This window comes from Bufo gargarizans, unplaced genomic scaffold (assembly GCF_014858855.1).
Source record: "Bufo gargarizans isolate SCDJY-AF-19 unplaced genomic scaffold, ASM1485885v1 original_scaffold_1618_pilon, whole genome shotgun sequence".
Lineage (NCBI taxonomy): Eukaryota > Metazoa > Chordata > Amphibia > Anura > Bufonidae > Bufo > Bufo gargarizans.
In genome coordinates this window covers 110,815-130,959 of record NW_025334437.1, presented here as the reverse complement: position 1 = coordinate 130,959, position 20,145 = coordinate 110,815, and the positions used below count along the sequence as shown (strand labels likewise).

Genomic DNA, 20,145 nt, shown 5'->3' with positions numbered 1-20,145 from the left:
AGCCTGTAATATAATGTGGAGGCTGTTATATAATGTGGATGCTAGTAATGTAATATGGAGGCTGTAATATAATGTGTATGCTTTAATGTAGAGGCCCATATTATGGAGACTGTCATATAATGTGAAGGCCGGTAATTTAATATGGCGGCTGTAATGTAGAGGCCGGTAATATTGAGGCTGGTAATATCATACGGAGGCTGTAATGTAATGTGGAGGCTGGTAATATAGAGGCTGTAATATAATGTGGAGGCTATAATGTAATGTAGAGGCTGGTAATATGGAGGCTGTCATATAATGTGGAGGCTGAAAATATGGAGGCTGTAACATAATGTTTAGGCTGTGATGTAATGTAGAGGACGATAATATGGAGTCTGTTATATAATGTGGAGGCCGGTAATATGGAGGCTGTTATATGATGTGGATTCTGGTAATGTAATATGAAGGCTGTAATAGAAACATAGATGTAAGGTGGAGGCTATAATGTAATGCAGAGGCTGGAAGTATGGAGGCTGTAATAGAATGTGGAGGCTATAATGTAATGTGCAGGCTGCAATATAATGTTGAGGTTGATAATATAATATAGAGGCTTTAATATAATGCGGAGGATATAATGTAATTTACATGCTGGTAATATGGAGGCTGTATTATAATATGAAGGCTGTAATATAATGTGGAGGCTGTAATGTAATGTAGAGGCTAGTAATATAATGTGGAGGCTGTAATGTAATGTAGAGGCTAGTAATATAATGTGGAGGCTGTAATGTAATGTAGAGGCTAGTAATATAATGTGGAGGCTGTGATGTAATGTGGAGGTTGATAATATAGACGCTTTAATATAATGTAATTTATAGGCTAGAAAATGAAAGCCACCAGCACTTCTGAGTTCAGCCAATCAGAGCGGGAGGGCGGGGCCTGGAGTTCAGGAACAGCCCCGCCCCCAGAAATGCGACCTCCGCGTGCAGTTCTCCTCCAGGTCCGCCCATGCTCCATATAAAGGAGGGCTCCGGGCTGAGCAGTCACTGCTTTCTGCTCACACCTAGAAGATGTCTGGTCGCGGTAAAGGAGGGAAAGGGCTCGGGAAAGGCGGCGCCAAGCGGCACAGGAAGGTGCTCCGCGATAACATCCAGGGCATCACCAAGCCTGCCATCCGCCGTCTAGCTCGCAGGGGAGGCGTCAAGCGCATCTCCGGCCTCATCTATGAGGAGACCCGCGGGGTGCTGAAAGTCTTCCTGGAGAACGTCATCCGGGACGCCGTCACCTACACCGAGCACGCCAAGAGGAAGACCGTCACCGCCATGGACGTGGTCTACGCGCTCAAGCGCCAGGGCCGCACTCTCTACGGCTTCGGGGGTTAATGCTGCCTCGTCCTCACAGCACAAAGGCTCTTCTCAGAGCCGCCCACATCTTCCCGGGGAGAAGCTACAATTCCTTCTGCGCTCAGCCACTGAGGGGTTAACACCGCCCGCACATCAGGGGGCGGAGAGCCGGACAATTGTCCGAGATCAGCGGCGCCCTGTGCTCAGTACAGCCGGAGCTCTACAATACAGAAAGCCCCAGTAATCTAAATCCCGAGCCCCGGGTGTTCTCCACCGCTCCTGCCCCCGCAGCCACAAGACCAGCTGTGCTCGGAGACTGAGGGGTTAATCCGTCCCGGAGCTGCAGAGACAAAGACGCCAATGAGCGGCGCTGGTACGGGTCACATGACCGGCTCCTCCTGTAGATCAGCAGCTCAACTATAGGCGGGAAATTCAAATGAGCGACGAGATCCTGAGCTCTCCCAGCCAATAGGAGCAGAGCTCTGGACCCCTCAGCCGTTATGTGCCCGTAGGAGCGGAGCCTCGTCCTCCACTGAGCGGCCGCACAGCCTGTCCCCCGGGAGCGCCACACTGAGAAGGATGAGAGTAGTGAATGGGCATGGAGGAGGATGATGGGTGTAGTGAATGGGCATGGAGCAGGATAATGGGAGTAGTGAATGGGCATGGAGGAGGATGATCGGAGTAGTGAATGGGCATGGAGGAGGAGGATGGGAGTAGTGAATGGGCATGGAGGAGGATAATGGGAGTAGTGAATGGGCATGGAGGAGGATGATCGGAGTAGTGAATGGGCATGGAGGAGGATGGGAGTAGTGAATGGGCATGGAACAGGATGATGGGAGCAGTGAATGGGCACGGAGCAGGATAGCTTGTAGTGTAACTTCCACTAGCGGTACCGCATCTCATCTAGCTGACAGTGAGGAAACCGCAGCCACTGTGAGAACGGGGAGACGCGGGAGCAGCTCCGCTGGAGACAGGGTGGGGGCTCTGAGAAGAGCCTTTGGGTCCGGAGAGCGGGGGGCGCTCACTTGGCGCTGGTGTACTTGGTGACGGCCTTGGTGCCCTCGGAGACGGCGTGCTTGGCCAGCTCTCCGGGCAGCAGCAGGCGCACGGCGGTCTGGATCTCCCGGGAGGTGATGGTGGAGCGCTTGTTGTAGTGAGCCAGGCGGGAGGCTTCCCCTGCGATGCGCTCGAAGATGTCGTTGACGAAGGAGTTCATGATGCCCATGGCCTTGGAGGAGATGCCGGTGTCGGGGTGCACCTGCTTCAGCACCTTGTAGACGTAGATGGCATAGCTCTCCTTCCTGCTCTTCCTCCGCTTCTTGCCGTCCTTCTTCTGGACCTTGGTGACGGCTTTCTTGGAGCCCTTCTTGGGCGCTGGGGCGGACTTGGCGGGCTCGGGCATTCTGACTGAAGACACAATCTCGTCTGTTCGCCTCCTCCCACCGCAGCGGTATTTATACACGGGCCATGCAAATGAGCTGCTGCGGACTGCGCGCCGATCTACTGGACGAGAGGGTCACGTGGGGTCTCCACTTCTCCCAATTGGCAGCCTCACATCCATCCAGCTGAGCCGGGGGCGGAGCAAACAGGGGGGCGGGGCAGCAGAGGAACGGGAGAGGTGTGGTTCACATTATTCAGCAGAGACGGGGAGGGGGGGGCGGTCGGAGCAACATGAAAGGAGGGGCTAACATCCATTCATTCACCTGAGCCGGAGCAAACAGGGGGGCGGGACTCGGCTCACATCTCTCCTCAGTCTATCAGGGCCTCTCTGCTCGGCTGATACCCGCCCCGCCCCTCACTGCGCCCCGCCCTCTGCTGGTGGTGGTGCCGCCGCTGAGTGTACTGTGCGTGCAGGGGGTCGTGCGCTCTATCCCTGGACACCAGCGCAGCGATGGAGCCGCTCTTCTCCGCGCAGTGAATACGGGACTGTTCTCTGGTGGGGAGCGGGAGAAGGCGGCCACTGACGGGTTAATACTGAGCAGGCTATGGGGGCGGGGCTATAGAACTAGTACCATGGCTTTTTGAAATTCCCGCTCAATTACCGTCCGGTAAGAATTCAGCGGGCGTGGAGAAGCTCCGCCCCCAGCTCATCTGAATGGATGGATATGAGCCCCGCCCCTCCTGCTGCTCCGCCCTCCGGCTCAACTGAATGGTTATATGTGAGCCCCTTCCCTCTTTCTGCTCCGCCCCCCGGCTCAGTAAATTGATAGATGCGAGCACCGCCCCTTCTGCTGCTCCGCCCCCCGGCTCAGCTGAATGGATGATGTGAGCCCCTCCCCTCCCGCTGCTCCGCCCCCCGCTCCTGCTCCACTCAGAGCCCCCACCTTCTCTAGGACGGAACTGCCGCATTGTGTGAATACATGGAAGCCTCATGTCCGAGGCGGATTATTCCCTCATTATAGACCACTGATCGGGAGGATGAGGGGAGTAGTGATCGTATACTCAGGAGGATGAGGGGAGTAGTGATCGGCCAAAGAGAAGGATGGGGGGAGTAGTGATTGGACACTGAGGATGGGGGGAGTAATGATCGGCCAGAGATCAGTTGGTCAATGAGGAGAATGAGTGAAGTAGTTATATGATATTGAGGATGATTAGGGGAGTAGTGGTCTGCCAATGAGGATAGTAGTGATCTGCTAATGGATGGATGGGAGCCCCGCCGTGCGCTCTATGCGCTCTATCCCTGGACACCAGCGCAGAGACTGGAGAAGGGGGCGGAGCTATAGAACAAGTGCTTTACAGTGATTGGCTGATCTCCGGCTTTTGAAATTCCCGCTCAATTACAGTGCGGTTAGAATTCAGCGGCCGTGGAGGAGCAGTCCATTACACACAGGGGGACGAACCCTCTACAGAAGCAATGTACTCGCCGCATGTCAGGAGCGGTAAGTGCCCCTGTGTGACGCCTCCACAGCGGAGATCAGCGGCATCGCCAGCTCAGTCGTTACCGTACAGACTGTGAACGATGATTGGTAACGGAGGTTTTGGCGGGCACATCACTGTACGAATAAACCAATAGGGATGTAGGGGTGTGGTTTACATGAGCCAATGAGGACGAGGCCGGGAGTATAAATGATCTGCACGGTCCGCTCCTCGCCTCATTCTCTTGCTGTGTACAGATCTCTGCAGCGCCATGGCCAGAACCAAGCAGACAGCGCGTAAGTCTACCGGCGGGAAAGCTCCCCGCAAGCAGCTGGCCACTAAGGCCGCCAGGAAGAGCGCCCCCGCCACTGGCGGAGTCAAGAAGCCTCACCGCTACCGCCCCGGGACCGTCGCTCTCCGGGAGATCCGGCGCTACCAGAAGTCCACCGAGCTGCTCATCAGGAAGCTGCCCTTCCAGCGCCTGGTCAGAGAGATCGCCCAGGACTTCAAGACCGACCTTCGCTTCCAGAGCTCGGCCGTCATGGCCCTGCAGGAGGCCAGCGAGGCTTACCTGGTCGGGCTCTTCGAGGACACCAACCTCTGCGCCATCCACGCCAAGCGGGTCACCATCATGCCCAAGGATATCCAGCTGGCCCGCAGGATCCGTGGGGAGAGGGCTTAGATCTGCGCCCCGCACCCAACAAAGGCTCTTCTCAGAGCCACCACCTCCTCCTCAGACGAGCTCCACTCCGCCCTTCACCTCTGCGCACAGGAGGCGGGTTAACCCTCTCAGCACTGTGATTACTAAGAGCAGTTCCTTTATCCAGAAGGCGCTCTCTCTGCATCTCCCCCCGTCTATCATGGACTCGCTGAACGTGACCGATAACCGCCTCCGTCCTCCCTGCCCACCGCCCTCTCCACTCAGCGCTGCGGGAGAAGGGGGCGGAGCTATAGAACAAGTGCTTTACAGTGATTGGCTGATGTCTGGCTTTTGAAATTCCCGCTCAATTACAGTCCGGTTAGAGATCAACGGCCAAACCCTCTCCAGCAGCAATGTCTGCCCGCACTATGTCCGGAGTAGCGCTGTCCGATCCATGTCAGAGCAGCAGGGGGGAGCGGAGGCGCACACAGTACAGGGGGTCGTGCGCTGAGGCCAAGAATCCCATCATCCTACTGACTTATAGACTCCTCCTATTCTCTGAGTCACTAGAGCAGCACACGGAGTCTAGGACCAGGCTGCAGCGGTATAAAGCCCTCCCAGTGCTGCCCATATAATAGGACGCCTCCAGCAGTGCCCCCCACTCAGTATAATGCCCAGACCAGTGCCCCCAGCTCCCCCTCTAGTCCTCCGTCAGGGCACCACTGGTCTAACACTTATTACCTATCCGGGTCACTGGTCAGCCCGAGTCAGCGACTGAAGCCAAAGACTCCATTCATGTAAAACATCCCATCTCTAGTCGGGAGCGGTAAGTGCCCCTGTGTGACGCCTCCACAGCGGAGATCAGCGGCATCGCCAGCTCAGTCGTACAGACCATGTGGGCGGCTCTTAGAAGAGCCTTTGGTTTGGGGCAGAGCCGGGCTCACTTGCTCTTGGCCGGCTTGCTGCTCTCGGTCTTCTTGGGCAGCAGCACGGCCTGGATGTTGGGCAGGACGCCGCCCTGGGCGATGGTGACTCCGCCCAGCAGCTTGTTGAGCTCCTCGTCGTTGCGCACGGCCAGCTGCAGGTGACGGGGGATGATGCGGGTCTTCTTGTTGTCGCGGGCGGCATTGCCGGCCAGCTCCAGGATCTCGGCGGTGAGATACTCGAGCACAGCGGCCAAGTAGACGGGAGCGCCGGCGCCCACCCTCTGGGCGTAGTTGCCCTTGCGGAGGAGCCTGTGCACACGGCCGACCGGGAACTGGAGCCCTGCCCGGGATGAGCGGGTCTTGGCTTTAGCCCGCACTTTGCCTCCCTGTTTGCCGCGTCCAGACATCGTTCTCTTCTCTGTACAGATGAGACTGACAGCCCTGCTCCGCGTCACCTCTTATACCCGGGTGGCGCAGGGAGAGCTCCTCTGTGATTGGCTGAATCCAAATCCGGTTTTCAGCGCCAAATCCTGCAGCCAATGAGGAAGCAGATGACCTGAAAAGGCTCGTGAGGACACGCCCCCCTTTCTCCACCAATTGCCGGCCGCCCCCATAGCACAGTGTCCCGGTGTATCCCCGAGTGCCCGGCTCTGTGGGTCCATCCAGCCGCTCGTCCTTCACTACCTCCTCCCCCTCAAGTGTCCAATCACTACTCCCCCCATCCTTCTCTCTGGCCGTTCACTACTCCCCCCATCCTTCTCTCTGGCCGATCACTACTCCCCCCATCCTCCCGATCAGTGGTCTATAATGAGGGAATAATCCGCCTCGGACATGAGGCTTCCATGTATTCACACAATGCGGCAGCTCCGTCCTAGAGAAGGTGGGGGCTCTGAGTGGAGCAGGAGCGGGGGGCGGAGCAGCAGGAAGGGAGGGGCTCACATCATCCATTCAGATGAGCCGGGGGCGGAGCAGCAGGAGGGGCGGGGCTCACAAATATTCATTCAAAAGAGCCGGGGGCGGAGGAACAGGAGGGGAGTGGCTCACAACATCCATTCAGCTGAGACGGGGGGCAGGGCTCACAACTATTTATTCAAAAGAGCCGGGGGGCGGAGCAGGAGGGTAGGCGGGGCTCACATCCATCCATTTAGATGAGTCGGGGGCGGAGCTTGTCCACGGCCGCTGAATTCTTACCGGACGGTAATTGAGCGGGTATTTTAAAAGCCATGGTACTAGTTCTACAGCCCCGCCCCCATAGCCTGCTCAGTATTAACCCGTCAGTGGCCGCCTTCTCCCGCTCCCCACCGGAGAACAGTCCCGTAGTCTCTGTGCGGAGAAGAGCGGCTCCATCGCTGCGCTGGTGTCCAGGGATAGAGTGCACGACCCCCCTGCACGCACAGTACACTCAGCGGCGGCATCACTACCAGCAGAGGGCGGCGCGCAGTGAGGGGCGGGCGGTTATCAGCCGAGCAGAGAGGCCCTGATAAACTGAAGAGAGCGGCGCTGACAGGGTTAACCCGCCCCCTATTCCTTCCCGCAGAGGAGCCGGAGCCCCCGCCCGCCGTGAGCGGAGAACGAGGGCAGAAGGGCGGAGTGGAGCTCGTCTGAGGAGGAGGTGGTGGCTCTGAGAAGAGCCTTTGGGGGAGAGGTGCGGGCGGCGCCGGTTACTTCTTGGCCGCGCTCTTCTTGGCTTTCGCCGCTTTCTTAGCCGGACTCTTGGCAGCCTTGGGTTTGGCCGCCTTCTTAGCCGGACTCTTGGCCAGCTTCTTGGGCTTGGGGGCAGCCTTCGGCTTCTTGGGGCTCTTGGCTGCTTTCTTGGCCGCGGCTGGTTTCTTGGTCTTTTTCGGGCTCTTGGCCGGAGCCTTCTTGGGTTTCTTCGGGGATTTAGCGGGCTTCTTGGCCGCAGTAGCTGCAGGTTTCTTGGCCGCAGCCGGCTTCTTCTTGGCCGCCTTGTCCTTGGTCTCCTGCTGCTTCTTGTTGAGCTTGAAGGAGCCGGAGGCGCCGCTGCCCTTCACCTGGGTGAGGGTCCCCTTGGTGACCAGAGCCCTGATGGCCACCTTGATGCGGCTATTATTCTTCTCCACATCGCATCCTCCTGCAGCCAGAGCCTTCTTCAGGGCGGCCAGAGACACCCCGCTGCGCTCCTTGGAGGCGGACACGGCTGTGACGAGGAGCTCGGACACGCTGGGCCCGGACGGCTTCTTGCTTTTCTTGGCGCCCCCTGCAGCGGCGGATTTCTTCGGCTGCCTCTTGGACTTGGCGGCCGCTTCGGCGGGAGGAGGAGGAGCGGCTGCTGCTGGCGCGGTCTCTGCCATCTTGTGTGGGACGTAAATACAAAGACTTCTCCTGGAGAAAATACTGAGGCCGGGGCCGCCTCTTATATGTGGAGCGCTGCGCAGTGATTGGCTGCTGAGCTCCGCCCTCCTGCGCGTCTATTGGCTGACACCGGACACAGGCCCCGCCTTCACCCCGCTCAGCCGGCTGCAGCTCCGCTCTCCCCTTGTGCTTCCCTGCCCGGGAGAAGAGCCCTTTAGCGGCTAGAACCGGACAGCAGAGGCCGCCTTCTCCGCGCCTGCCTCCTCCCGGACATCCCCCCTCACCGTGTGCCGCCGTCTGTGGCGGAGGAGGCGGGAGCAGGCCCCGGGATCTCCGCCACAGTCCTCCCGCTCTGCCTGACGTTCTGCACATCCGGCTGGATCCGGCCCGATGGCTCCGCTGCGGGGGCTCGTTCCCTCTCTTCCCGGCCCTCGCCCCCATCCCAGGGCTCTTCCCCACAAGGTGGGGCCGCAGGAAGCTGCTCGGACGCTGCGGGGAGGAGCTGGAGCCGCGGAGAGCAAGGGAGGGTAACACAGGCGGCGGCCTCCGCTCCCTGCCGGCTCCCGGGCTCCAGTGCTCCGTGTCCCCGCACATTCCCCGCTGCAGTGATGCCGCCTCATGTGTGTACAGGGCTCTCAGGGAGCAGAGATGCGTCTTGTGGCCAGGGCTGCAGCAGAGGGGGTGCCGGTACAATGGGGCAGATGATGTCATACGCTCCAATTCACAAAATAGAATAAATCATCACTCAAAATAGAATTTAAGCAAATATCTTTATTTATTTAGTTGGGTAATTAAAGGCCGCAATGCTTATTACTTAACCAATTAATTATAATCTGGTTAATCCAATTTATTCTCAAATATAAATAAGTAAATATTTAAACCAATAAACCATATAACACTCAGTCCACTCAGAGAGTGACTTAACCCCCGTCAATAAGCAAAGCGACAAAATAAATAGGGAAGGGAGGGAGGGAACTTGAAAAATACTTACGTGAATGAGCCAAAATCGTTATTTTCTGTTCTTTTATAGGTTCTCAAACTGGCAGTTAAAGTGATCTCCAATCAAATTTGAAGATATCAGCGCAAGCACCCACAGCATCTGGGTTAACCCATTCTTCACATAGGTAAGTAAATAATATAATCAACATATTAACTGTAATGTTAGGTGCCATGTCATCATGGCTCACCACACTGAATTTATCAGTATGGTTCGCTCCATGATGTCATACGCTCCAATTCACAAAATAGAATAAATCATCACTCAAAATAGAATTTAAGCAAATATCTTTATTTATTTAGTTGGGTAATTAAAGGCCGCAATGCTTATTACTTAACCAATTAATTATAATCTGGTTAATCCAATTTATTCTCAAATATAAATAAGTAAATATTTAAACCAATAAACCATATAACACTCAGTCCACTCAGAGAGTGACTTAACCCCACAACGCCACATAAAAACAAGTGGCCCAATAAACATTGCAAGCCTTTAATAAAAACCATTATCAATTATGTTCTGCAAATCTGAAATGAATATATCACATCCAATATCAGAAAGCTGATCATCCTTTTCTTGGTAAAGTCCTCTAACGAATCCTTCTAATTCAACATGTCTGTAATTGCCATGACCAATTTCCTTCAAATAAATCTCCATTTTTTTTATTAATTCTTTTCCTAATTGTTTCCAGAAAGGATAACTCAGAATTGAACCAAGAAAATTTTGGGATGATGTCAGAAAATACGAGTACAACACCATCAAGTAAGTAGCATATTTTACATAACAATTCTTTTAATTCATAAATTAACAAATGCGTTTTGATTTTTCCCAAATCAAACGAGCCAATATGTAAAATAAACAGGTCAGGTTTCGACATTTTTGAATATATAAGGCTGACATTCTTGAAGATATCAGAAATTTTAAGGTCAGCAAAGGAAAACCAGTTTATGGAAAATTCTGCTGAATAACCTAAATTAACAGTAGAATGTCTAAAAGCAGATCTTCTCTCAGCCAATTGAATCAGTTCATCACCAAAAATCCATACAACTTTTGAAGGTCCTATATCAATAATGGGGGATTTGAGATTTTATTGTCTGCAGCAATCTCGCTTAATCTTAGAGCAGCAAAGAAAGCTATAGAAAATGCTGCAGAAAATAAATTGGTTTCATATTCCGAAGAACAAACTAATACTAAATTACATATGACCTTTTGTAACAATTCAATAGATAAAGGGCTGGTCTTAACATTGTGGACTGACTTTCTTTTGATACCTTTAATCATTAGTTTAATGATAAAATTATTCAGAATAGAGCTTTCGCCTTTTAATTTAAAGAAAAAAGAAATGCCCGATAATTTTTTAGAAATAGAATCGGCTTGTAAACCGTTGTTGTAAAGATATATAATAAATTTGATAAAATTCCCTAAATTAAAATCAATGTAAGAAATTTTTTGAGATATGCAGAAAAGCTTCCAATCCAACCATGCGGCAGAATATGCTGCCCATGTATTCTTGGCTAATGAACCAAAATTAAGTTCATTAGTTAATCCTCTGATATCTCCCAAAGATGAGTTGGACAAGGAATTCCCATTCGGGAAGCTCGAGGTGTCATTAAGAAGAATTCCTTGAAGCGCTGTCGGGACAAATAATCAGCAATATAATTAGTTTTCCCAGAAATAAATCTAGCTTTTATCCAAATGTTAAATTTTAGACATTGAAAAACTATCTTACGCAATAATGAAGAAACTAACGGAGACTTTGAAGTTAAACAGTTTATGGAAAAAACTACTCCCATATTGTCCGACCTTAGCAGAATTCTCTTATTCTGAAACACTGAGGACCAAATTGTTAGAGAAACTAGAACTGGAAATAATTCTAGAAAAACCAAATTTTTTGAGTACTTGTTATTAGTAATCCAATTTAAAGGCCAACGTTCGGCAGACCAAAAGTTGTCAAAATAAGCACCATATCCAATAGCACCAGACGCATCTGTATAAAGAGACAAGGTGTCTGAGCCAACAAACTCTTCCTGCCAAATGGTGTGACCGTTAAATTCACATAAAATTGCAACCAAACTGAAATGTCATCCTTTAGTTGTTTGGTGATGCGAATATGGGATCGAGGTGAGGACTTACCTGATGTGGCAGCATACAATCTTTTAGAAAAGACCCTTCCCATGGGAATCACACGAGAAATAAAATTAAGAGAACCTAAAAGAGACTGAAGTTGTTTAAGCGTAATTTTTTCTTTTCCGGATATGCGAGTTAATTGTTGAACAGTATTCTGGATTTTTTCCATTGGTATGCTAAATTCCATTGTTACTGTATTTATATCTATGCCCAAAAACTTGAGATTCGTAGTAGGATAGACAGTTTTATCTACAGCTAATGGAATGCAGAAATATTTAGCTATACCAATGAATCTATTCAGAAGATTCATACAATCATCCGAATCTACACGACCTATAAATAAAAAGTCATCGAGATAATGTAGTAAAAATCCACTACCTGAGTGAATATCCATAACCCAGTGTAGAAAAGTTGAAAACGCCTCAAAATAAAAGCAAGATAGGGTGAATCCCATGGGAAGGGCCATATCATAAAAGAATTTATCGAGAAAATAAAAACCCAAAGAATTATAACCGATGGGGTTTATAGGTAGTAGTCTGAAAGCAGATTTAATGTCAGCTTTGGCAAGAAGAGAATTGCGGCCTGCTTTTTGTAAAAAAGACAAAGCTTGATCAAATGAGGAGTATTTCACACTGGCTTTATTTTTTTCCATCTCATCGTTAAGGAACTGAATTTAGGATAAGATAAATTGTGAATAAGACGAAAAGAATTTGGTTCTTTTTTAGGAACTAAAGCTAAAGGAGATATACGAAAATTCAAGAAGGGGGGAGAATCAAAGGGACCAGCAATCCTACCTGCCAAAATTTCAGATTCAATTTTTTCTTTAACAATGTCAATATTTTGTTTTACAGATAACGCATTTTCAACTAGAATGCAACCTGGACCCACAAATTCAGGTATGAAAAACCCATTGGTAAAACTGTCAATTAATAAATTAGCCATCTGAATGTTTGGGTAATGACCTAGCCACTGAATTATTATTGGCAAATTCAGCGGAGTCACCTTGTTTAAACGATTGAATTTCCTTGTTAGAAATTGGGAAGTGAATACCTTGTTTTTTAAAACATTTTGAGGCTGAATGAGAACCGGCACAGAAAGAACACTCGTGTCGGTATTTGCAATTATGTTGCCATCTGCAATGCGACTCGTTAAATGCGAAACAGATACCTTTTTTGACGTTAATGAAATTGGGTTGACGAAAAAGATTGTTTTTGTTAGGGAGCATTAAATTCAACCAAAGCCCGACATCTTTACTACCCCAATTTAGATTCGGATATACTGCAAGTTTCTGACGAAAGGATTCGTCATACAGACACCAACCCATTCCGCCAAAATTTCTATATGCCTCCAAAATAGTATCTACATGGTAAATTAAACCAGTACAAAGACTAGGAAATTTTTCACCCAAAACTGCTGCGTATATATTAAATGCTTGCAGTCAGTTAAAAAAGGATTTCTGGTGTAATTTTCTATTTTCTTCAGAATCTGATTTTTTGTCTTTCAATAATTCACTTTTTAAATTCTCACTAGATGAAGGAAGAAGAGAAAAAATTTCAACATATTCTTTTCTCCAAATTTTTTCTTTCACGCTCAAGGGTAAATGAAACCCTAATGGAGAAATTTGACACGCCAGAACTTCTTTAACAGATGTCTCTTTTATACCTGAGTTAAATTCAAGCTCAGGAATTACTGCCATTTCAGGGTTAATATTGGACATTTTAGGTACATTAGTGAACGGTTGAATGGTTGAATTAGCAGCAGTCAGACTATTAAGGGTATTAACTTGACTGACATCTGCTAATCCAGACCAAACATTTTTTGGTGACTCATCCTTTTTAGATAGGTAAAGTAAAAATTCATCAAACAACTGAATCTTCGATTTAGAAGAATCAATGTCAAGTGAATTAATCTCTTGATTAATAGTGCCCTGCGGTTTGCAGTCACTTAAAAAGTTATAATTCAGCTCACCAGAAGCAGATGATGTAGGAGGATGATCAACTGTTGAAGCAGGTGATGGCTCCTGAGTGACAGTTGAATGCTGTTGAAAATGACGCCGTTGAATTTTCCTGCTGGCTCGGCTTGAAGATAAGTTGGTTTTCTTGGTCTTAGAAGGAGGCGCATATTGTGAAGGGGAATATGCCCTCTTGTCTCTCCGCTGACGTTTTTTAATCGGCGAGCGGGTCTCAGGTTTTTCGCGCATGCGCAAAAAATTATCGCAGGGAGGATCGATCAGTTCGGCGCTCGCGCCAGGTACTGCGCAGCAGACGGGATTAGAAGATAAAAGAAGCTCTTCTTGCTGGTCCGGTCCTTGCTGTAAGCACTTCCTCAGCCATTCTTCTCCCCCTTTGCTTTCTGCTCTGAAAATAAGTTGTTTCAACAGATCTTCCATGACACAGATGAACGCAGGTCTGTCTCTTGAAAAATACTTACGTGAATGAGCCAAAATCGTTATTTTCTGTTCTTTTATAGGTTCTCAAACTGGCAGTTAAAGTGATCTCCAATCAAATTTGAAGATATCAGCGCAAGCACCCACAGCATCTGGGTTAACCCATTCTTCACATAGGTAAGTAAATAATATAATCAACATATTAACTGTAATGTTAGGTGCCATGTCATCATGGCTCACCACACTGAATTTATCAGTATGGTTCGCTCCAGTATGGCCCCGCCCCCCAGAAGTATGGACCCCGCTTTACTGACCCCCGGAAACATTCTGGGGAGTAAGAAATGTGGAGAAAACTGTCCCTATAATCCCCTCATTGCACCTCCGTAATCTCAGGACAATACGGCAAATTATATTATAGTATAGTACAGTATAGTACAGTACAGCATAGTATACCATAGTACAGTATAATACAGCATAGTATAGTACAGTACAGCATAGTATACCATAGTATAGTACAGCACAGCATAGTATAGTACAATACAGCATAGTATAGTATAGTACAGCATAGTATACCATAGTATAATACAGTACAGCATAGTATACCATAGTACAGCATAGTATAGTACAGCACAGCATAGTATAGTATAGTACAGCATAGTACAGTACAGCATAGTATACCATAGTATAATACAGTACAGCATAGTATAGTACAGTACAGCATAGTATAGTGCAGCACAGTACAAGATCGCACAGTATATTAAAGTACAGTATAGTACAGTATACTATAGTACAGTATAGCATAGTACAGTATATTATAGTACAGTTTAATACAGCACAGTATATTATAGTACAGCACAGTATATTACAGTATAGTATAATAGAGTATAGTAAAGCACAGTATAGTATAGTACAGTATATTATAGTACAGTACAGCATAGTATAATACAGTATAGTACAGCACAGTATAGTATAATACAGTATAGTACAGCACAGTATAGTACAGTATAGTACAGCACAGCAAAGTATAATACAGTATAGTACAGCACAGCATAGTATAATACAGTATAGTACAGCACAGTATAGTATAATACAGTATAGTACAGCACAGTATAGTACAGCATAGTATAATACAGTATAGTACAGCACTGTATAGTACAGCATAGTATAATACAGTATAGTACAGCACAGTATAGTATAATACAGTATAGTACAGCACAGTATAGTACAGCACAGTATATTATAGTATAGTACAGCAAAGTATAGTACAGTATATTACAGTATAGTATAGTACAGTATAGTACAGCTCAGTATAGTACAGCTCAGTATAGTACAGCGCAGTATAGTACAGCGCAGTATAGTACAGCACAGTATAGTACAGCACAGTATAGTATAGTACAGCACAGTATGGTATAGGACAGTATAGTATGGAGGCTGGTAATATAATGTGGAGGCTGTCATATAATGTGGACGCTGTAATATAATGTGGATGCTTTAATGTAGAGGCCCATAATATGGAGGCTGTCATATAATATGGAGGCTGTAATGTAGAGGCGGGTAATATTGAGGCTGTCATATAATGTAGAGGCTGGTAATATAGTACAGAGGCTATAATGTAATGTTGAGGTTGGTAATACAGAGGCTGTAATATAATGTTTAGGATATAATGTAATGTAGAGGCTGGTAATGTGGAGGCTAGTTATATGGAGGCTGTCATATAATGTGGAGGCTGTAACATAATGTTTAGTCTGTGATGTAATGTAGAGAACGGCAATATGGAGTCTGTAATATAATGTGGAGGCTGGTAGTATAGAGACTGTAATGTAGAGGCTAGTAATATGGAAGCTGTAGAAGACGATAATATGAAGTCTGTAGTATAATGTGGAGGCCGGTAATGTAACATAGAGACTGTAATGTAGAGGCGGTCATACGGAGGCTGTAATATTATTTGGATTCCGGTAATGTTACATAGAGGCTGGTAATATGGAGTCTGTAATATCATTTGGAGAATGGCAGTATAGAGGCTGTAATTTAGATGATAGTAATATGGAGGCTGTAACATAATGTTTAGGCTGTGATGTAATGTAGAGGACGGTAATATGGAGTCTGCAATATAATGTGGAGGCTGGTAATGTAACATGGAGACTAATGTAGAGGCCGGTAATATGAAGGCTGGAAATGTAACATGGAGGCTGTAATATAATATGGAGGCTGTTATATAATGTGGACGTTGGTAATGTAATATGGAGGCTGTAATATAATGTGGATGCTTTAATGTAGATTCCCATAATATGGAGGTTGTCATATATTGTGCAGGCTGTAATGTAGAGGCGGGTAATATTGAGGCTGTCATATAATGTAGAGGCTGGTAATATAATACAGAGGCTGTAATGTAATGTGGAGGTTGGTAATATAGATGCTGTAATATAATGTGGAGGCTATAATGTAATGTAGAGGCTAGTTATATGGAGGCTGTCATATAATGTGGAGGCTGAAAATATAGAGGCTGTAACATAATGTTTAGGCTGTGATGTAATGTAGAGGACGGTAATATGGAGTCTGTAATATAATGTGGAGGCTGGTAATGTAACATGTAGACTGTAATGTAGAGGCCAGTAATACAGAGGCTGCAATGTAACATGGAGGCCGGTAATGTAACATAGAGACAGGTAATGTTAAGTGGAGGCTGGTAATATGGAGGCTGTAATATAATTTGGATGCTGTAATTTAATGCAGAGGCTGGTAATATGAAGGCTGTAATATATTGTGGAAGCAGTGATGCAATGTGGAGAACGGTAATATGGAGGCTGGTAATGTAACATGTATACTGTAATGTAGAGGCCAGTAATACAGAGGCTGTAATATAACACGGAGGCTGGCAATTTAAAATGTAAGCTGGTAATATGGAGGCTGTAATATAATGTGGAGGCTGTGATGTAATGTGGAGGCTGGTAGTATAGAGACTGTAATGTAGAGGCTAGCAATATGGAGGCTGAAAATATGGAGTCTGTAACATAATCTTTAGGCTGTGATGTAATGTATAGGCTGATAATGTGAAGGCCGGTAATGTAGAGGCCGGTAATACGAAGGCTGGAAATGTAACATGGTGGCTGTAATCTAATGTGGAGGCTGGTAATATAGAGGCTGTAATATGATGTGGAGGCTATAATGTAACGTAGAGGCTGAAAATATGAAGGCTGCAATAAAATGCTGAGGTTGATAATATAAAATGGAGGCTGAAATGTAATATAGAAGCTGCAATGTAATGTGGAGGCTGGTAGTATGGAGGCTGGTAGCATGAAGGCTGAAATGTAATGTAGAGGCTTATAATATGGAGGCTGTAAATATGGACATTGGTAATGTAATATAGAGACTGTAATGTAGAGGCCGGTAATAGGGAGCAGTAATATAATGTGGAGGCGGGTAATGTAATATTGAGGCTGTAATGTAATGCAGAGGCCGGTAATATGAAGGATGTAATATAATGTGGAGGCTGTAATGTAATGTAGAGACTTAAAATATGAAGGCTGCAATATAATGCTGAGGTTGATAATATAAAATGGAGGCTGAAATGTAATATAGAAGCTGCAATGTAATGTGGAGGCTGGTAGGATGAAGGCTGTAATATAATGTGGAGGCTGTAATGTACTGTGGAGGCTGGTAGCATAAAGGCTGAAATGTAATGTAGAGGCTTATAATATGGAGGCTGTGATGAAATGTGGAGGCTGAAAATATGGAGGCTGGTAATGTAATATGGAGACTGTAATGTAGAGGCTGGTAAAAGGGAGCAGTAATATAATGTGGAGGTGGGTAATGTAATATTGAGGCTGTAATGTAATGCAGAGGCCGGTAATATGAAGGATGTAATATAATGTGGAGGCTGTAATATAATATGGAGGCTGTTATGTAATGTGGAGGCCAGTAATATGGAGGCTGTTATATAATGTGAATACTGGTAATGTAATAATGAAGGCTGTAATGTAGAGGCCGGTAATGTTATGACTGTTAATATAATATGGAGGCTGTAATATAATATAGATACTTTAATATAATGCAGAGGATATAATGTGCAGGCCAGTAATGTTATATGGAGGCTGTAATATAATTTGGAGTCTGTAATGTAATGTGGAGGCTGGTAGTATGGAGGCTGTAATATAATTTGGAGTCTGTAATGTAATGTGGATGCTGGTAGTATGGAGGCTGTAATGTAATGTAATGTAGAGGCTAGTAATATAATGTGCAGGCCGGTAATGTAATATGGAGGCTGTAATATAATTTGGAGTCTGTAATGTAATGCAGAGGCTGGTACTATGAAGGCTGTAATATAATGTGGAGGCTGGTATGTAATGTAGAGGCTAGTAATATAATGTGGAGGCTGTGATGTAATGTGGAGGCTGAAAATATGGAGGCTGTAACATAATGTTTATGCTGTGATGTAATGTAGATGACGGTAATATAACATGGAGGCCGGAAATATTAAGTGGAGGCTGGTAATATAATTTGGAGCTTGTAATGTAATGCAGTGGCTGGTAATATGAAATCTGTAATATAATGTGGAGGCTGGCAGTATAGAGGCTGTAATGTAGAGGATAGTAATGTGGAGGCTGAAAATATGGAGGCTGTGATGTAATGTAGAGGACGGTAATATGGAGTCTGTAATATAATGTGGAGGCCGGTGATGTAACATGGAGGCTGTAATATAATGTGGAGGCTGGGAATATAGAGGCTCTAATATGATGTGGAGGCTATAATGTAATGTAGAGGCTGGAAATATTAAGGCTGCAATATAATGCTGAGGTTGATAATATAAAATAGAGGATGCGATGTAATGTTGAGGCTGGTAGTATGGAGGATGATAATATGTGAAGGCTGTAATGTAATGTAGAGCATTGCAATATGGAAACTGTAATGTAGAGGCCGGTAAAAGGGAGGCAGTAATATAATGTGGAGGCGGGAAATGTAATATGGAGGCTGTAATTTAATGCAGAGGCCGGTAATATGAAGGATGTAATATAATGTGGAGGCTATAATGTAATGTAGAGGTCGGTAATATGGAGCCTGTTATATAATGTGGATGCCGGTAATATAATATGGAGGCTGTAATGTGGAGGCTATAATGTAATGCAGAGACCGGTAGTATGGAGGCTGTAATATAATGTTGAGGTTGATAATATATTATGGTAAAGCCTCTATATTATATTTTACAGGCTGGTAATACAGAGGCTGGAAAATGAGAACCACCAGCACTTCTGAGCTCAGCCAATCAGAGCGGGAGGGCGGGGCCTGGAGTTCAGGAACAGCCCCGCCCCCAGAAATGCGACCTCCGCGTGCAGTTCTCCTCCAGGTCCGCCCATGCTCCATATAAAGGAGGGCTCTGGGCTGAGCAGTCACTGCTTTCTGCTCACACCTAGAAGATGTCTGGTCGCGGTAAAGGAGGGAAAGGGCTCGGGAAAGGCGGCGCCAAGCGGCACAGGAAGGTGCTCCGTGATAACATCCAGGGCATCACCAAGCCTGCCATCCGCCGTCTAGCTCGCAGGGGAGGCGTCAAGCGCATCTCCGGCCTCATCTATGAGGAGACCCGCGGGGTGCTGAAAGTCTTCCTGGAGAACGTCATCCGGGACGCCGTCACCTACACCGAGCACGCCAAGAGGAAGACCGTCACCGCCATGGACGTGGTCTACGCGCTCAAGCGCCAGGGCCGCACTCTCTACGGCTTCGGGGGTTAATGCTGCCTCCGTCCTCACAACACAAAGGCTCTTCTCAGAGCCGCCCACATCTTCCCGGGGAGAAGCTACAATTCCTTCTGCGCTCAGCCACTGAGGGGTTAACACCGCCCGCACATCAGGGGGCGGGGAGCCGGACAATTGGCCGAGATCAGCGGCGCCCTGTGCTCAGTACAGCCGGAGGTCTACAATACAGAAAGCCCCAGTAATGTAAATCCCGAGCCCCGGGTGTTCTCCACCGCTCCTGTCCCCGCAGCCACAAGACGAGCGGCGCTCGGAGACTGAGGGGTTAATCCGAGCTGCAGAGACAAAGACGCCTATGAGCGGCGCTGGTACGGGTCACATGACCGGCTCCTCCTGTAGATCAGCAGCTCAACTATAGGCGGGAAATTCAAATGAGCGACGAGATCCTGAGCTCTCCCCGCCAATAGGAGCAGAGCTCTGGACCCCTCAGCCGTTATGTGCCCGGTAGGAGCGGAGCCTCGTCCTCCTGTCCTGAGCGGCCGCACAGCCTGTCCCCAGGGAGCGCCACACCGAGGAGGATGATGGGAGTAGTGAATGGGCATGGAGGAGAATGATGGGAGCAGTGAATGGGCATGGAGGAGGATGATGGGAGCAGTGAATGGGCATGGAGTAGGATGATGGGAGTAGTGAATGGGCATGGAGGATGATGGGAGTAGTGAATGGGCATGGAGGAGGATGATGGGAGCAGTGAATGGGCATGGAGTAGGATGATGGGAGCAGTGAATGGGCATGGAGGAGGATGATGGGAGTAGTGAATGGGCATGGAGGAGGATGATGGGTGTAGTGAATGGGCATGGAGGAGGATGATGGGAGCAGTGAATGGGCATGGAGGAGGAGGAT

General features: G+C 47.6%; 4 protein-coding genes and 1 long non-coding RNA gene across 5 annotated transcripts; 2 read left to right on the top strand and 3 right to left on the bottom strand.

Moving 5' to 3' along the window:
* The first annotated feature begins 1,009 nt into the window (after positions 1 to 1,009).
* LOC122923463 lies at positions 1,010 to 19,918 on the top strand. Its single transcript, XM_044274274.1, has 4 exons — positions 1,010 to 1,350; positions 4,166 to 4,207; positions 4,430 to 4,785; positions 18,970 to 19,918. The coding sequence occupies exons 1-4, from the start codon at positions 1,044 to 1,046 to the stop codon at positions 19,282 to 19,284; spliced, it is 1,020 nt and encodes a 339-aa protein (XP_044130209.1). The 5' UTR covers positions 1,010 to 1,043; the 3' UTR covers positions 19,285 to 19,918.
* On the bottom strand, positions 2,300 to 2,741 carry LOC122923455 (histone H2B 1.1). Its single transcript, XM_044274263.1, has one exon. It carries the CDS (start codon positions 2,716 to 2,718, stop codon positions 2,338 to 2,340), a length of 381 nt encoding a protein of 126 aa, XP_044130198.1. The 5' UTR covers positions 2,719 to 2,741; the 3' UTR covers positions 2,300 to 2,337.
* On the bottom strand, positions 5,747 to 6,160 carry LOC122923454 (histone H2A type 1-like). Its single transcript, XM_044274262.1, has one exon. It carries the CDS (start codon positions 6,143 to 6,145, stop codon positions 5,753 to 5,755), a length of 393 nt encoding a protein of 130 aa, XP_044130197.1. The 5' UTR covers positions 6,146 to 6,160; the 3' UTR covers positions 5,747 to 5,752.
* Positions 7,334 to 8,061, bottom strand: LOC122923444 (histone H1B-like). The gene has a single exon (XM_044274252.1). The coding sequence runs from the start codon at positions 8,048 to 8,050 to the stop codon at positions 7,400 to 7,402; it is 651 nt and encodes a 216-aa protein (XP_044130187.1). The 5' UTR covers positions 8,051 to 8,061; the 3' UTR covers positions 7,334 to 7,399.
* On the top strand, positions 9,117 to 13,823 carry LOC122923464. The gene is made up of 4 exons (XR_006387294.1): positions 9,117 to 9,175; positions 9,740 to 9,810; positions 12,027 to 12,071; positions 13,645 to 13,823. It is a non-coding gene; the product is annotated as an uncharacterized LOC122923464 (long non-coding RNA).
* Positions 19,919 to 20,145: the final 227 nt, after the last annotated feature.

Excerpts from the sequence above, each read along its gene's own strand:
- LOC122923454 (XM_044274262.1), bottom strand. The coding sequence starts at position 6,145 with ATGTCTGGACGCGGCAAACAGGGAGGCAAAGTGCGGGCTAAAGCCAAG.
- LOC122923463 (XM_044274274.1), top strand. The coding sequence starts at position 1,044 with ATGTCTGGTCGCGGTAAAGGAGGGAAAGGGCTCGGGAAAGGCGGCGCC. Across the intron at positions 4,208-4,429 it reads CAGGAGCGGTAAGTGCCCCT|ATCTCTGCAGCGCCATGGCC; the intron begins GTGTGACGCCTC and ends TGCTGTGTACAG. Across the intron at positions 4,786-18,969 it reads CCAACCTCTGCGCCATCCAC|AAGATGTCTGGTCGCGGTAA; the intron begins GCCAAGCGGGTC and ends GCTCACACCTAG.
- LOC122923455 (XM_044274263.1), bottom strand. The coding sequence starts at position 2,718 with ATGCCCGAGCCCGCCAAGTCCGCCCCAGCGCCCAAGAAGGGCTCCAAG.
- LOC122923444 (XM_044274252.1), bottom strand. The coding sequence starts at position 8,050 with ATGGCAGAGACCGCGCCAGCAGCAGCCGCTCCTCCTCCTCCCGCCGAA.